The sequence below is a fragment of the Phascolarctos cinereus genome, unplaced genomic scaffold (assembly GCF_003287225.1).
Source record: "Phascolarctos cinereus isolate Bilbo 61053 unplaced genomic scaffold, phaCin_HiC Scaffold_4;HRSCAF=312, whole genome shotgun sequence".
NCBI classification, from domain to species: Eukaryota; Metazoa; Chordata; class Mammalia; order Diprotodontia; family Phascolarctidae; genus Phascolarctos; species Phascolarctos cinereus.
This window is the reverse complement of record NW_027555847.1, coordinates 592,408,927-592,426,664: the sequence shown is the minus strand read 5'-3', so window position 1 is coordinate 592,426,664 and position 17,738 is coordinate 592,408,927. Positions and strand designations below refer to the sequence as shown.

At 36.8% G+C, this 17,738-nt stretch overlaps 1 protein-coding gene across 1 annotated transcript in view; it reads right to left on the bottom strand.

Annotated features, from left to right (window-relative positions):
• Positions 1 to 17,738, bottom strand: part of VPS13B (vacuolar protein sorting 13 homolog B) — a 1,028,583-nt gene that overhangs the window by 353,553 nt on the left and 657,292 nt on the right. The window contains exon 31 of the mRNA XM_020969189.2: positions 16,499 to 16,702. Coding sequence (XP_020824848.1) covers positions 16,499 to 16,702 — 204 coding nt within the window. The remainder of the gene's footprint in view (positions 1 to 16,498; positions 16,703 to 17,738) is intronic.

Genomic DNA, 17,738 nt, shown 5'->3' with positions numbered 1-17,738 from the left:
TACTATTTGAATTACAGAATAGCCAAATGATGCAGCTTCAATGTATACTTCTCTATACAGTGCAGCCAAGCAACATTTCAGCATAAATCTAGGCAGGCAGAATGAAATCACCATATAATTGAATATTCTCACTCTTCAGAAAAAAAAATAAATGAGAGAATTGTTGGCTAATATTCTTGTAACAGAAAGCAGAGCCTACTAAATCAGTAGCAACACTTTTTACAGCATCCAAAAGGCATGTTTATTGGCATACCTACATTTACATAGTGATCTAGCCCAGTTTTGCTGAACTTGTGAGGCCCAACGGGATCATGACTCAGAGTCTGTGTATAGTCCAGGTACTATTATAAATGATACATTTTAATGTTAAACATATATGGAGCTCCTGCACTGACTTGAACTTGAGCCCCCATTTCTAAAAGAAAAATTCACAAAGACCTCTCTCTAAATGACCTCATACAATAGGAAAAGGTTAGTTCAATATAATCTTAAAGAGCTCTAACTTATTATTGCCTACTTTCAATACTTATTAAAAAGCCGGGTTATCTGCTGCATTTAAACTTAAATCACTAGAGAAGGTTTTAAGGGCTACAGTACTTACTAGAAATCCAGAGATTTTCTCTGTTCCATAAAAAAAATTTTCAAGGCCTTTTAAGGTCCATCCACTTTAGAGGTAGCCCCACATCTGACTTGAGAGAGATGCACCTCCATAAACAGTAGCACAGTTCAGGCAGGGCTCACCAAAGCTGCACCAGGGCACTCATTAAAAGCTAATCTTATGGCTGATTTATTTATCTGTTGACTTATTTATTACTAATTAAGCATTTGTTTTATCTTTCTCCATGTCCTCATGGAGAAATTTAAACAAAAAGAAGCCCCTTGCAACAAATATGTGGTCAAAGTTTAATTATTTAAAAGGAACCAACCACTATATTATAACATTTGACATTTAATCCCCCTGTTTAAGAGCAATAGTCTTTAATTTAGATTAGAATAAGATACTAATCAATTATTTCTACTTTTCTTTTTCCAAATTCTCTTTCTCTCTCTCTCTTTCTCACACACACACACACACACACACACACACACACACACACATACATTTATTCATAGAAAGCTGTCATTGGGGCAGCTAGGTGGTGCAATGGATAGAGCAGTGGCCCTGAAGTCAGGAGGACCCGAGTTCAAATACGGCCTCAGACCAAACACTTGACACTTACTAGCTTTGTGACCCTGGGCAAGTCAGTAAACCCCAACTGAGGGAAGGAGGGAGGGAGGGAGGGAGGGAAGGAGGAAGGAAGGAAGGAAGAAGGAAGGGAGAAGGAAAGGAGGGAAGGAAGGAAGGAAGGAGGAGAGAAGGGAAGGAGGGAAGGGAGAAGAAAAGGAAGGAAGGAAGCAAGCTGTCATAAAAATATGTGTGGCAAATGAGGTACTCTGAGGAATTAAAAAAAAAGAGACATGACCTTTTGAACAGCCTAGCAGGAGAGGAAGAAATACACATTTATGAAAACAAACAAAAACTTAAAGAAGTTTATTTAACCTGTTTTGAATTATTTTTCAAATGTAATGTTAATATGCAAAAAATGATTCTTTAGCCCTGGTTTTGTAGTCCAAGTGTAATTATGCCTCACAGAGATGCACTGAAATTTGCAAAACAAAATGAAGGGTGTAGTGGACTTGGACTACACTTGCATTCAGGTAGACTGCAGTTCAAAACACACTTCAGGTATTTAGCAGCTTTGTGGGCGGGCCTGCCTGCCTGCCTTCCTTTTGGTGAGGCAACTGGGGTTAAGACAGCCAGTGAGTGTTATGTATCTGAGGCCACATTTGAACTCAGGTCCTCCTGGCTCCAGAGCTGATGCTCTAACCATTACGCCACCTAGCTGTCCCCTAGGCCTTGTTTTCGTCCTCTGTAAAATGAGAGGGCTGGACTCAATGGCCATTGAGGTCCCTTCTAGCCCTAAATCCATGGTTCTAAAAATTTGCTTTATTTAAAAAATAAATGTCACACACTTTTCACTTTATTTTTCTTGCTTTTTTTTTTTACAACACAGCTAATGTGACAATGTCTTATATGACTCCAAAAGTATAACTGATATCATATTACTTGCTTTCTCAATGGGTAGAAGAGAGGCTTCAGGAACAGAGAGAATTTGGAACTCAAAATTTTAAAAAATGAATGTTAAAATAAAGTATCTTAAAAAAAATATAATATCTATATTTGTCATGTGGGTCTGATTTTGCAAAATCAAACTGTGATTAGTGTTATAAGAACCAAATTGCTAGGAGGACACCCAGAAATATGCATTAAAAATCATTAAAAGTAACACATGTATAGAGAAGGGTTTACATGGACATTGTGCTTTTACAGATAGATAGAAATGTTTTTTTTTTTTATGGGATCCATATTGTGGTATAACAGAAAGTGCACAAGATTTGGAATCAGTGGATTTGCTACTTCTGTGGCCTTGGGCAACTAACTTAACATTTCCCGCCCTCCATCATTTGGAAGGAAGGAGAAGTTAGATTAGATGATCTCTCTGGTCATTTCAAACTCTAAACATATGATCCTGCATTTTTCTTTCACAGTTTTGTTTTGTGAATAGTACAATAAGGAACAACAATAAATACTGCTTATACTAATTACAGAAAACAATAGTTATAATAGGTATCCAACAAAAGGCCTTGTAACTGACTGAATAGGTCCATGAGAGGCAGCACCCTGTGTAGGAAGCCAGCCCTGGAGCTAGAAGGAACCAGACTTAAGTCCCAGCTCTGATATAGAATGGCTGCCGGACTCGGGCCAAGTCACTCAACCTCTCACTGCTCTAGACAACTCTCCCAAGTTGTGTTTCAGAGAAAGTGCCAACTTGCATTGAGAGATAAGAGTTTCCTTGCCTAGGAGTTTTCTGTACTAGTAGAGTCCAGTACCTATCCAGTCCACCTACTTAGTCAGTTATAATATCTTTGACTGGATGACAATTAAGCTAAAAAAATTTTAACACAGTGACTACACGTCACTCTGTTCTATTCCAGTAGTCAGTCTCTGACCTCTCTGCCTTGAGGCAAGACATATGCTTCATTATCTGTTCTCTGGGAACTTAAAAGATTTTTTTATTTACTCATTACTTCTTGTCATTTACATTGTAGTCATTCTGTATCTTGCTCCTTGGTTCGACTTATTTCATAGTTCATATATATTTTCCCATGTTTCTCTGAATTCTCCATGTTAAATTTCTTATTATACAATAATATTCCATTATATTCAGATGCCATCGCTCGTGCAGCCAGCCTCTAATCAATGGATAGCAATTGTTTCTAGTTTCTTCTTCCCCCAAAGGGAAATACTGGAAATATTTTGGTTTATTGAAACTTTGTTTCTTTCTTCAACTTCTTTTGAGGATATGCCCAACAGTGAGATTCTGGATAAAAGGGTAGGGACAGTTTTTTGTTTTTTCTTGCTTAATTCTGAATTGATTTCCAGAATGGTTGGACTCCTTTATAGTTCCATCAATTGCATCAGTGGATCTGTCTAGCCATCACCCTTCCAGCAATGGGTTTCCCAGTTTTTTGTTATCTTTTGTCATCAATCTCCATGGAATAAGATAAAACCTCATAGTATTTTTTAATTTGTATTTCTTAACTAAAGATTTGAAGCATATTTTCAGATACTAGTTAATCATTTGTAAGCACTGTTTTGAAAACTGGTCACATCTTTTGATCACTTATTGACTGGAGAATGGCTTTTTAGTGCTAAAGATGTGTGTTAATTCGTTACATAAGATGAGAGTTTTATTGGCAATAATTTAGGCAAATATTTTCCCTTTCTGTTTTTCTAATAGCTTTCACTGATTTTATTAAGTGTAAAAATCTTAATATGTAGTTAAAACTACTCATTTTGTTATTTTCAATATAACTTGCTTAATTAGGTAGGAACTACTCCTATATCTACTATAAAAGGTATTTAATATTGTTATTTTCTATTTTTTTTAAATGTCGTGGCCTTTTATATTCAGGATGCATATCTTTTATGTGCTTACCGGAGTAGCTGTTGGTAAATCTAATTTTGCTATCTGGCTTCCTAGTTTTTCCATCACTTCTTCTCAAAAATGGATTTTTTCCAGTAATTTATGTTCCTGAGTTTTATCAAACATTATGGTACAGTTTTTGATTACCTCTGTTTCTTGATTAGATATTTGTTTGACTAATTCACATTTCTATTTTTAAATCGTATCGAATATTTTTCGTGATTACTGCTTTGTACACATAGTTTTGACATCTGATAATGCTATGCTCCCTTCATTCATATTTCATCTTATTATTTGCCTTGAAATATCAGAACTTTTCTTATTAAAAATGAGTTTTATTATTTTAAGTTCTACAAAGCAACTCATCATAGAATTTATTTTTTTAAGTTGATCATATCTATAGATCTTTCTATTTTAAGGACTATTTGGAGAGGAATGGGGTGAAGTAAGAGAAAAGTAACACTAAATTCCATGAGATTTACCATAGATTAAGAAAATAACATCCCCAGCTAGTTTTCATTTCTTCATTACTTATGGACATGACAGTTTTACTTAGCAAAATAACATGAAAATGACAGGAATTTAAATGACAGGATTTTAAAACTCAACTGGGTCTGCAAACACTTGACTTATTTGCCACGTGAAAAGAGATGGCAGCCAAAGGAAATACTGGTTTAGGATATAAAGTCCATTGTAAATCTTGAAAAGAAAGATGATGGGAGATTATAACAGTTATCACCTCATAAAGCATACAGAAGCAGAGAATGATAAAAACTATTTAAAGAAAGCTTGATGAGAGATCCAAGGAAGCAAAGTTATTTTTAGGATGAAAGCGAAGGTCAAAAGGAAGAAACACATAATAGAAATTAAAATATCTGCCAAGATTTTTCTTTAAAAAAAAAACAACCCATCTCTTCAGGGCAGCTAGGTGGTGCAGTGGATAAAGTACTGGTCCTGGATTCAAGAGGACTTGAGTTCAAATCTGACCTCAGACACACATAACACTTACTAGCTGTGTGACCCTGGGCAAGTCATTTAATGCCATTGCTTAGCAAAAAAAAAAAAAAAAAAAAAAGAAAGAAAGAAAGAAAAAGAAAAAGAAAAAAACCATCTCTTCACAATCAAAAACAGTATAGCTACTATACTTGGATGCTAATATCATCATTTTGGATATACATATTGAAGGAGAAATAATATTAAAAAAACTAAGATGGAAAAAGCAGAAAAAATTTGATCAAGTTTATATAGACATCGATTCTGGAGCTGATATAATTGAGAGGGCTTTGAGGAACTCATTTAGAAGGAACTTGAAGGAGGGAAAGGTGCTAAGGGTACAAAAAAATCTCAACTTATGACTGCCCCAAAAGTTTGATAAAAGAACATCTACAACTACTACCACCAGCCTGTATTCTCATTCTCTCTCCCTCTCTCTCTCTCTCTCTGTCTCACACACACACGCACACACACACACACATTGAATTTGAGACGTCACTAGGACATCCAGTTTGAAATGTCCAATCGACAACTGGCAATATGGAAATGAAGCTCAGGGGAGAGATAAGGACTAGAAAGATTGGTGTGGGAATCATCTGCAGAGAGAAGCTAACTAGTGGAATCGGATAAGTTCATTGAGAGAGAGTGTGAAGGGAAAAGAAAATAGAGCCTAGCATGAAGCCTTGGGGAACATCAGCAGTTATGAGGCATGATATGGATGACGCGCTAGCAAAAGAGCTGGAGGAGTTGTCAAACCGGTAGAAAGAGGACTAGGAGAGAGTAGGTCACCAAAGTCTAGAGAGGACGCATTACACAGAAAGAGAGGGCGGTCAACAGTACCTAATACAGCAGACAGATCAGAAGGGTGAGGACATATAACAAATCAGCCATGAAAGAAACATTAGGGGCACCTATGATTAAAAAAAAAAAGACGGACTGGTTACTTGGTGAAGACAAGGAGTAACAGGTAGTCAGACTCTATAGTTATCTAGCGGATGCTAGGAGAGGTCAGTGAAAGTTTCCAGCAGTTAGGTGGATCCCCTCTGGTTAACTTATGGGAGGCCACTGACCAAGGTGACATAGGACGGATGGTCACACACTGGATTATGATCTGCATCACCGATGGGCACATTCAGATAAATGCCACTTTGCATCTGCTGTTCTGCCTGGTTTCAATTCCACAGAATAAGATGCTCTGCTGAGGATATGCTCATCACTACCAATCTCACCATCATGCTGCTAACTGAAGCCTTAACTGACACCACCGTCCCTCAACCCCCTCTTCCCTCTGACTGGAGAGCTGTGGAGCAGAGTACCAAACTCCTCTCAAAGCCTTCCTTTATAGAGGATAGAATGGGACTTGCAACTCTTCCACTCTGCACCTGCTGCTCTGCCTAGTTTGGAACTTCTTGGAACAAGATGCATCCCTCCTCCCTTACACCGGTTACCCCCTGGTTCCTCCCTGCCCCTGACCCCTTTCCTGCCTCTTCTTATGAGGAGTCTTTCCCCATTAGACTGTAAACATCTCGAGGCAAAAGACTCTCTCTTATTTGTATTCTCAAAGCTTAGTACAGTACCTGGCACAAAGTAGGTGCTCAATAAATGTTCACTGAATTTAAATGAACTGCTTAATCAGGAAAAAAAGCTATAATGCAATATATTATAATACACAATCACACTTTCAACCTCAGTGAAATTTATTTTTTAAAAAAAGTGAAAACCTCAAATTATTAGAATGTCTGAAAAATGAGGCAGTCTTTAATTACTTTTGTTTGTTTGATAGCTGAGAATAAGATTAAGGCTTGCTTAGGTCTTAAAGTACATGATTTCATTTGAACTTCGTAACAAATATGTAAGGAAGTTAAAATGGTTATTAATCCCAGTGTTACAGATAGGGAAATTTATACTTAAAAGGTTAAGTATCTTGCCCATGGTCACTCAGCTAAGAAATGGAATCAAAGTTGTGTCTTCACAAACCCAATGACTCCCACAAAAGTTTTACAGTTTTTCTTTGTTTCTGTCTGCTTTATGAGGTGATGACTGTTAATAATCTTTCATCATTCTTTTCAAGATTTCAAATGACTTTATATCCTAAACCAGTATTTCCTTTGGCTGCCATCTCTTTTCACTTGGCAAGTAAGTCAAGTGTTTGCAGACCCAGTTGGGTTTTTAAATCCTGTCATTTACCTCTTTTCACCACACTATTCTTCAATCCTTGGGCTTAAAGACATTGCTAAAATGTATTAAGATACTTTCCTGCCTTAGTAAATACAGCATGTTAGGTATTAACAATTCAGAATCCACATCACTGGAGGACCAGTACTGCAGACATTCATGGTAACTCTACAGGATTACTGATGTGCAGATTCTAGGAGACTGGTGATACCATTAAAATGTTTCGTGAAGCTGCTCCCCTGCCCCTCTGGCATAGGATCATGGGATCACAGATTTAGAGGCAGAAGGGAGCCCTGTTATCTAGTCCCAGCTCCTCATTTTACAGATGAGGAAACTGAACTCTAAGTTGTGGTAGGGTGAGGAAGGTGTTAAGTGACTTGTCCAGGGTCACAGGTAGTTAAGTGAACCTAGGTCCTTTTACTCCAAGTCATCTACTTTTTCCACTGTACCACATAAAACTAGAGTGACACCCATGCAGAGGTAGAACTCCTATGCCTTCAGTGTCTAACTTCTCAGTAGGAGCTCAGGAGGGTGACACAATACACCCTGCATAGCTTTGTAGAAAACTGGCCCAAAGAAGGAAAAATCATATTTTCCCAACCTTGTGAAAACCTTTAGGAGAATATTTTTTAAAAAAGGATTACAAAAACATGGGTTGATGTCACCTTTGGCAAATGGTCAATTCACTAGGGTAATCTCTTTTAGTATACACTAGCTAGTTTCTTCAGAAATGAGAAGAATGAGTTTGGAAGTTTCCTTCTGTTTCCTACTGTAAACAAATAAAGGCAACACCATACGAAGGTTTCAATATGTGGTATGACACTTTATAATGAAAAAAAAATAGATACAGAGGAATAAGGAGTAATTAATCCCTCAAAATGATGACTTATTTATTTAATTTGCTTTAAAACATAGGAATGTAGATTTAGAACTAGACAGGACCTTAGAGGCCAAGCTTCTTCATATTAAAGATGAGAAAACGGAGATCCAGAGAAGTCAGATGACTTGCTAAATGTCACACTGGTAGTGAGTAGATGAGTCAACAATCTATCTCCTCTCATGTAAAATGTTCTGAGGGCAAAGATTGTATCATTTTTGTCTCTATCTCCCCAGAGGTTTTTACACAGTAGGCACTTAATAAATGTATATTCCATTTGAATTGCCAAATTCAACCCAAGAGCTCTGAACCAAGATCCAGCATGCTTTCTTCTTCAGCTCACTGCCTGGTTACCACTAGATAGCTATACTTTCAAAAATTCAAATGAGGGAGTGCTTATAACTGCATTTCTGATGGTATCTGTATTAAGCATCAGTTACAAATTCTGTTCACCAAACTAGATTTTGGTATCCCCATTGCTTACCATAGTGTCTGACATACAAGAGGCACTCAATAAATGCTCATTGAATTGACTATTCAATATACATTTATTAAGTATCTACTATAAACAAAGCAGAAAGTTCTGGGAAAAAAAAACCCAAGAAAGTGGGAGACAGAAACATATGAAAGTATATTGAGCTAAAAACATATTATAAAAATATGTGGCAAAACCATTCAAATTATATGTGTGTAGCTTAAAAATAAGAAAATAGCATTAATGCCAAATCAAAGAACAAAGTCTTAGCTATACTAAGGAAATCACAAGAAAGACTTCCCCAAGACACCCTAAGCACCATGTAAAACACCAACAGTGATTGATGATGCATGTGAAGTACTAGTAATCTACACATGGCAGACATCAGCATAGGTTCTTCTAGTTCTCAGCACATCATTTCCACAGGTCATAAAAATAAACTCAGATGCAGCAAAAATGGTTACTAAGTGAAAGAGGAAAAAATGTGAATGGCCAAAAAATGAACTCTAGCATTATATATGTGTGTATATGTGTAAAATAAACACAAAAATATGTATGTGTGTATATATACATATGTATACACACATATTTATCTACAGAGAAAGAGAAAGAGAGAAGGGGGGGGGTGGGCAGGCAGTGGCAAAATAATATCATGGGAAAAGCACTGGACTGGAGAATTGGAAGGCCTGGGTTCTAGTCCCAATTTTGCCATTAAAGAAGACCCCTAAGGCAAATTACTTAGCTTTCCTAGATCTCATTTAGCTTTTCTAGGTTAGTCTAGACGATCATTCTCAGAGAGCTCCTTCTTCTCCTCTCCTCTTCATTTCACATCACTCAGCCGCCCCATCATATTCCCCTTCACTCATCTTATAAGAAGGGGGGGGTCCTTTTATTTGTTTGATCATGTCAACCAAACCCCCCAATTTGATAAACTGCAGTGGCTCTCTACCACCTTCAGAATCAAATATAAAACCCTCTGTTTAGCTTTGAAAGCCCTATATAACTTGGCCCCTTCCTGCCAATCCAGTCTTCTCACACCCTACTCTCCAACGTGTTCTCTACAATCTACTGACACTGGCTTGACTCCTTTCTTTTTCTTGAGCATTGCACTCCATCTATCAAATGTGGTCATTTTTACTGGCTGGCCCTGTTGGCCACTGGGTAATTCTCTCCTTCCTCATTTCTACCTACTGGCTTCTTTAACTTCCTTCAAGTCTCAATGAACATTCCACATTCTATAAGACATCTTTCTCAGTCTTCCTTTATCTTAATGTCTTCCCTGTGATATTATCTTTAATTTACTTTGTTTATCTCTCATTTGTACATGGTTGTTTGCATGTAGTCTCTCCGAGGAGACTATGACCTCTTCAAGAGTAGGGGCTGTTTTTTGTCTGTTTTTGGTATCAACAGCACTTAGCATAGTGCCTGGTATGTAACAGGTACTTACTAAATCCTTACTGACTTGACTTGAGAACCCTTTCAATTCTAAAATTCTATTATTCCTTTTCTATATAAAGGTATGTACATATGAATGAGTCATGGTAGCCTAGAGTAGAGGCGTTAAATTCCTCAAAACAGATCAAAATGTAACTGGGAAATTTTTTTTAACAAAATAAAATATAATAAAAAACATTTACTGTTTTTAGGTTAATATGCAGCTATCAGGGATCTGATGCTACCGGTTCAGAGGCTAGAGTATTATTAGTCTTGGAGTCAGGAATTCCTGCCTCTGATAATGACTAGCAGTGTGATGCTTGCCAAGTCACCACCATTGTGAGCCTCAGGCAGCTTCTTAGAATTTATCTACTAATGGACAAAATCCCAATTCCTTTTCATACACATAAATACACATACAATTATACAGGTCATATAACACACTAAAATATGTAATGTCAACAGAAAAGCAGAATAAGCCACAGTCATTACACAAGGTCTTCCTTATAGATCTTTTCAAATCTTTATCTGTTTGTTGAGACTACGTTTTGCTATTTTTATATCTGATGTGTTAGGGAATCCATAAAGCTCACATTTCAGCATCAGGGACCCAACCGGTTCAATAGTCACACAATAATTTTAATCAACACAAAGGATCTCACACAAGTTCACATAAGATTAGAGCTAGAAGGGACTTCAGGTTGTCTAATCTGATCCTCTCATTTTACAGATGAGGAAATCAAGTTCCTAGGAAATGAAGTGACTTGCCCAAGGGCACATTGATAGACAATGGCAGAGACAGGATTATGATGCCAAATCCAGCACGGTTCCCACTACTATGCTACCTTAGCTCCAAAGAACCACGATTCATAAATTGACCTTAATTATTATGGATATTAGCTTCTGTTAGTTTAGCTGTGATGAATATTAAGACACTGATAAAATTATTATAAAATACATTTTTGGGGAGTAGGAGGAGGGAAGGCTAGATCAGTGATTTTTTTTTATGGGGAACTCCTGGTCCAGTAGCTTCCTCTAATAAGTCAGATCAGCTACTGCTGAGTAATTTACAATTTAGGAAAGTTTCTTGGGGACTCTGAGGAGTTACCATAACTTCCCCGGGGTCACAGAGCTAATAGAGTCAAAGATAGTACCTGAACCCAGGTGTTCCTGACTCTCTGGTTGGCATTCCATCCACTACACCATACTGCCTCTTCTTCTTCTTCTTCTTCTTTTTTTTTTTTTAGGCAATTGGGATTAAGTGACTTGCCCAGGGTCACACAGCTAGTGTCAAGTGTTTGGTCTGAGGCCACATCTGAACTCAGATCCTCCTAACTTCAAAACAGTGCTCTATCCACTGCACCACCTAGCTCCCCCCTTACTGCCTCTTCTAAAACACCTATATGACTATATGTGTAAAACACAGACATGAGTTTAAAAAACAAAAGCACCTCTTTGCTAAGATTACAGTGCAGAAGTTAAAGATATAGACTTCCTATAAAAGAAGATTTAAATTAGCTCAATAAAATGATGATCACAGTTAGAATACCATAAAAAAGTAAGAAGATATTACTTTCTCATGCTACAGAAACATATTACTAATATATTTAGCATATACTGCAGGAACATGTCACTCAACTAGACATTTTAGTGTATATATGTAACATCTTATTTCTTATCAACACCAAAGAGTGTGTGTGTATGTGTGTGTGTATGTGTGTGTGTATGTGTATGTATGTATGTATGTGTGTATGTGAGAGAGTGAGAAAGAGAGATACAGAGAGAGACAGAGATAGAGAATGAACAGGCTTAAGAATCAATAAGATACCAGCCTCCTAAAATTTGCAGGAATGATCTAATCTTTATAATTTAACTGAAGTAAACATTATAGATTAATGCTGAATTTGTTATAAAGACTTTGAGATTAAGGATAATTTTCTTTAATTATTTTTTATTAACAGAACCCAAATACATGTTACTGCATCTTCCTGAACTGTCTTGGCAGTTTTAGCTACTCTTGCGTTTAAAAGACTTCTCCTGTAAGTTTTAAGGTGGACCTGTGAAGCTCCATCTCAATACAGCAGTTTCATACTCATTTCAACAAAATCCTTTAAACCTGCAGGACAGATGCAGAGCAAAGAAAGTAGAACAGAGAGAACCATGTATTCGTTACTACAGTAAATGACAATAATAATAAAAAGAAACCAAAAGAACTCAGATTCAATGGTCAATGGTTCCAGGGAACTGAGAATAAAACATACTTCCCTACTTTCAACTAAGAAGTGGAGGACAACAGAAGGCTTCTTATGCTGTCAGATATGATCACTGGGACAGGTTTTATTTTTTAAAATTATTATTCTTTGCTACAAGGGAAGGTTCTACATGGAGCGGTTATTGGGAAGTAAATATGGCATAAAAACAAAAAACAAAACATAGAGAGGATTCTGGGAAGATGGTGGAATAGGTCAGAAAATTTCAAATTCTCAAAATTTTCCAAAGAGATAAAATAGCTCCTCAGGGTAAACACAGAATGGTGAAAATAAATAAAAGTACGGGCAGAACAGGAGTCCTCCTGGGGCAATCCTAGAAGATCTGAAGAAAAATCCCTGGATGAGGATTCCTCCCTGTGAAGAATAAACACCTCCATGCTAGGGACCCTTTAAAACAACAAGTGGCAAGCCTTGGGGTTAACTTTTGCTCCTGTGACAGTGAGGGGAGTGGGGTGTCTGAGCTAGGGAAGATGTGGGGCACCTCTACTGACAAGGAACGCCAGACCCAGCTGTGCTGCTGAGAGGTGGGTCTGGGCAAGAAGGAACCAGCACACATCCAGTCAGTGTAGAAGCAGTGGGGCAGGACTCTGATGGCTGTGGGCACTTACAGGAGGCTGGAGGTCTTGGTTTGAGTTCAAGGTCAGAGGGGAAAATTGAAGAGCATCTGAGACCAGAGGCACCATCCCCCATAACTCAAAACTAGAGGTGATTATAAAAACTAAACTATTACAAAAAAAAAAAAAACCAAAAAACCCCGCACAGGCCAAGGAGAAAGAATCCAACCAGAGAGAGCTACTATGGGAATAGAAAAGATTGGGGTTCATCTTCAGAGGAGGATACTGAAGCAATGAAACACTCTTCTGCCCCAAAGAGTAATATCAAATGGTCACCTGCCCAAAAAGAATTTATTGGAGAACTTAAAAAAAGACTTTAAAAATCAAATGAAACAGACTGAGGAAAAAACTAAAAAGAAAAATAAGAATAACACAAGAAAAACAAGAAGATTATGAAAATAAGGTCAACCAATTAAAAAAGGAGATCCAGAGTCTTAAGGAAGAAAATGATTCCTTGAAAATAAGAATAGGGCAAGGGGAAGACAGCAAAGCTATAAGAGATGAAGATATATAATATAAAGAAGAAAAAATAGAAGAGAACGTGAAACATCTCATAAGAAGAACAACGGATCTAGAGAACAGATCAAAAAGAGAAAACATAAGAATAATTGGACTACCTGAAAATTCTGATCAAAAAAAGAATCTTGATACAATAATACAAGAAATAATAAAAGAAAATTATCCCAAAGCATTAGAACAACAGGGGAAAATAGAAATAGAAAAAATCCACCAATCACTACCTGAAAGAGATTGTATGAGGAAAACTCACAGGAATATTAGTCAAATTTTAAAACCCCCAGATCAAGGATAAAATATTATGAGCAACAAGGAAAAAGCAATTTACATATGGTGGTACCACAATTAGAATCACACAAGACCTAGCAGTGACAACACTAAAAGATCGCAGGTCTTGGAACACCATATATGGAAGAGCAAAAGAACTGGGCTTCCAGCCGAAAATATCATACCCAGCAAAGCTAAGCATAATCCTGAATGAAAAAAAAAATGGACATTTGATCAATTGTCAGACTTTCAGGTCTTTGTTAAAAACAAACAAACAAACAAACAAAACCACAATCCTGAACTCAACAGAATATTTAACACACAAGAGGCCAAAGAAATATAAGGTACATACCAATGATCAATTACAAGGGACTCAATAAGGACAGACTGTTTACCTTTTATGTATGAAAAATGTAAAATCTATGTCTAAGATTGTTATTAGTAATTAGGAAGCTTTTAAGAAAGATTGGGTAGACCTGAGTATGACATGACTTCAAAAAAGTAAAACCATTTAAGAGCTAAAAGAGTAATTATCTTATACAAATGAGGTGTGAAAGGAAGAACCAAAATAGAGGAATTAGATGGGGGAGGGAGGCTGTTAATTCTGGAAACTACTTTAATCAGGAATAGGTTCAACAGGGAAAAATACATATACATCTAAAAAACTACAAAAGTCTTCTAAATTTGGAAAGAAATAAAACTCTAAGGGGATAGGGAGGAAGGAGAGAATAAAGGAAGGATCTTTAGAGAGGAGGGTGAAGGAATAAGTTAAAAGTGGGAGACAGAAGGGTGTTTAGATCAGTAGGAATGGGAGGGTAAGGGAAGGACCTTTAGAGGGGAGGGTAAGGGAATAAGTCAAAAGGGTGTACAAAAAAGGGGTGTTTTGATTTATGGGAAGGGGCGGATAAGGGAGGGACTGTTGTGGGGGTAGGTTAAGTAATAGGAGGGCGAGGTAGTGGGTAGAAGAAAAATAATAGGTCAAGGGGGTGTATAAAAGGGTGTTTAGATTTACAGGAATGGGACGAGAAGGGAGGGATTGCTGGAAAGGGGGTAGGTTAAGAGGGCAAGGTAGCGAGTCAAGTAAAGTAGAGGAGTTAGGAGAGAGAGGAAAAAAGAGATATGCACAAACAAAAACAATGATTAGGAATAGAATCTCTTAGGGAAAGTATATGTTTATATATTTATATTTGTATGTATGTATATATACGTATATGTGTATGTATATATCAATATCCATATATAAATACATCCATGCTTAATTGTAGCCTGGGGAGGAAGGGGAAAAAAATGAACAAAGTAAAAAGTATACAGCAGAGAACAAAAGAAAACCTACAAGGAAGCAAAGAAAGGATGGACAACTCTCAATATAACATGCAGTATTTAATATACAGACGTTCTTGAAACGGAAAGTTATTGCTACATAGTCTTAATTCTCTCCTATGTTCTGCTGTGCACATGACATTTTTTTCTTTTCTTATTTTCAAGTTTAATATTTAAGTTTATAAGATTTCTTTTTCTTTTCTTATTATGTATTCAAGTTTTGGTATTTGTCCACAATTAAAAAGTTTTTTAAAAAAACCACAAACATAAAATACGAAGGAGAAGGCTGAGGTAAAAGATGCAATCTGTGCAGTCAGTCCGCTTTGTTCAAAACACTTTACAAGCACCCACTACCTAACAGTACTGTCAGAACATGACTCGGGCAAAAGGAATCTAGTTTCAGAGGTTCCAAGGTATCTTAGGTGATTAGCTTCAGAATATTACATTTGGTACTTCATGATAAATTAGTGATATTACTGCAAAATGCCAATGGTAGGGACAACTTTATGAAGATATACAAGATGTACAGATAGGGACTTGACCTATGTTATCACTGGCATAGTGAACTCCTCTTAAAATACATTAAGAAACTTTTGTACAGTAACACTAGCAATCAATGTGACCTTACATAAGAGGACTGGATAGGAACTACACTTGTGATTTAAATAGTATATAGAACAACTAGGTGAGGAAACTCCCCCTTCTCTGTGGCTAATAGTCTTAGAGCCTAGAGCAATTGTAACAAACTCAAGTAGACTCAGGAGGACACTGAGGATACCTGAAGGCTGCACTGGTAGAGGGTTTCTATGTACTATTAATCACACTAATCACCAGTGTTACTACTGTAAAAAAGTCTCTTAATGTATATTGTTTTTCTCTTTCTATTAAATGCTACATCTCAACTGGAAGTTGCTTTCTGCACATCTTATAGTACACATTTAAGCCTAATCAATTAAAAATGTCCTCTGAGAGTGTAGGTGCTTTCATTTAGGGATGGGGCAAAAAAGTGCCCAGGGCCAGAAATCCTTATTTTCATCCTCCTTTAGTTCAAGTACAACTTCACATAAAATTTGTTACTATTCTTTTTTTCCTATTATAGGCAGAGATGAGAGATTAAAATGTAACATAACAAAACAAAAGATATTCTACGGCTGAATTCTATGTGATCAACTTAAAATGTGAATGCCTTTTTTCAGTCTGTTGTGGACACTTTTCAGAAAACAGTATGCTGATCAAAAGGAAGTTATTAAGGAAATGCTGACCCAACTTTAAATGTGTGATAATCACAGTGTAACAATGATAGGAATAACAGGTCTCTAAGCAAAAACATGGGCTCTAGTTGCAAAATTCGATTTCATGTTTATAATGGAATGTAGAAGCAGTATGAAAACACTTGGGTTGGAAATGCTAATGATTGTATTTCTTACTGCTTGTGGGTTAGTGGAGGGTGGGGATTGGGGGTGGGGGAAAGCCAGAAAAATGGGGTTGAAATACTAGAGCATATAGAAAATTTCTCAATCATTTCCTACCTGCTAGCCGTATTCCACTCAAGTGCTGGATTTTGAGAATTTCTTTCATTCTCTGTCAGTACACCCCCTTTGCTACTTTCCTTCTCTGGTTTTAGCTGATCCCACTGAGCAGTACCAATATTGATTGACTGTAAGTCTATTTGGTATTGTCTGTCTTCGACTTCTGATCCAGGGTCTCGAAGAATTCCTAAATTCAATGCTCTCCTGTAAAGCAAAGGAAAAACACATGTGAATTAAAATAAAACATGCCACCGTTCTATGTATGTTTTTGTATACTAGCATTGCTGCAATATTACTTTGTTTATTGGTGCTCAAGTTGAATGGATCACTTTTATGACATTAGTGCCAAAGGAAATGGAGAAACCTTATGACCTAAGTAGGTAGGCATTTTGGTGTGCCTGAAACTTGTTTAACTTAATGCTAATAAATAATGCCTTTCACATAAAAGGCTAATACTGTTCTTCTACTGTCCTTAGTGCTTTGGATGTTTTACCAGTATGGTTAGAGAGGGTTTTTTTCACATCCATCTACATCTTGAAGAAGTAGACTCTGCTTTGGTATGGCAGTTAAAATACTCTGCAAATTTTAAAGTGCTATAAAATGCCAGTTATTACTATTGATTATTATTGTTACTGCTATTACCAACAGTTAAAGAGATATGACTAAAGGGAACTTACAAGCCAAACTATTCTAGAACCACAGTAACATGAGGCTGGAAAAATTGGAGATGTCTCAAGGAATCTTTGAACTCCAAGCAGATTTAGTTTAGAGACATTGATAATAAGGAGAGAATAAGGGAAGACACTGGTTCATGTCTAGAGGTATACTTCTTTAAAATTTTGTTCCAGTGGGGCAACTAGGCAGTGCAGCAGACAGAGCATCAGCCCTGGAGTCCAGGAGGACCCAAGTTCAAATATGGCCTCAGACACTTGACACTTACTAGCTCTGTGTGACTCTGGGCAAGTCACTTAACCCTGATTGCCTCGCAAAAAAAAAAAAATTCATTCTAATTTAAGTTTATCCTTTTTATATAATTTATACTTTGTCAGCTCATTGGTGTTTTCAATAAGGGACTACACTGATGACCTAGTAAAGCTAAAATTGCACGTCTCTATTCCATAGTAAGAGTGGTTTCAGGTAATTATATCATAAAATTTCAGAGCTGGAAGAGAGCTCATAAATTTATAGTTTCCAATGGAAACTAAGTGGCTTCTAATAGATATGCTAAGCAAATCTGATT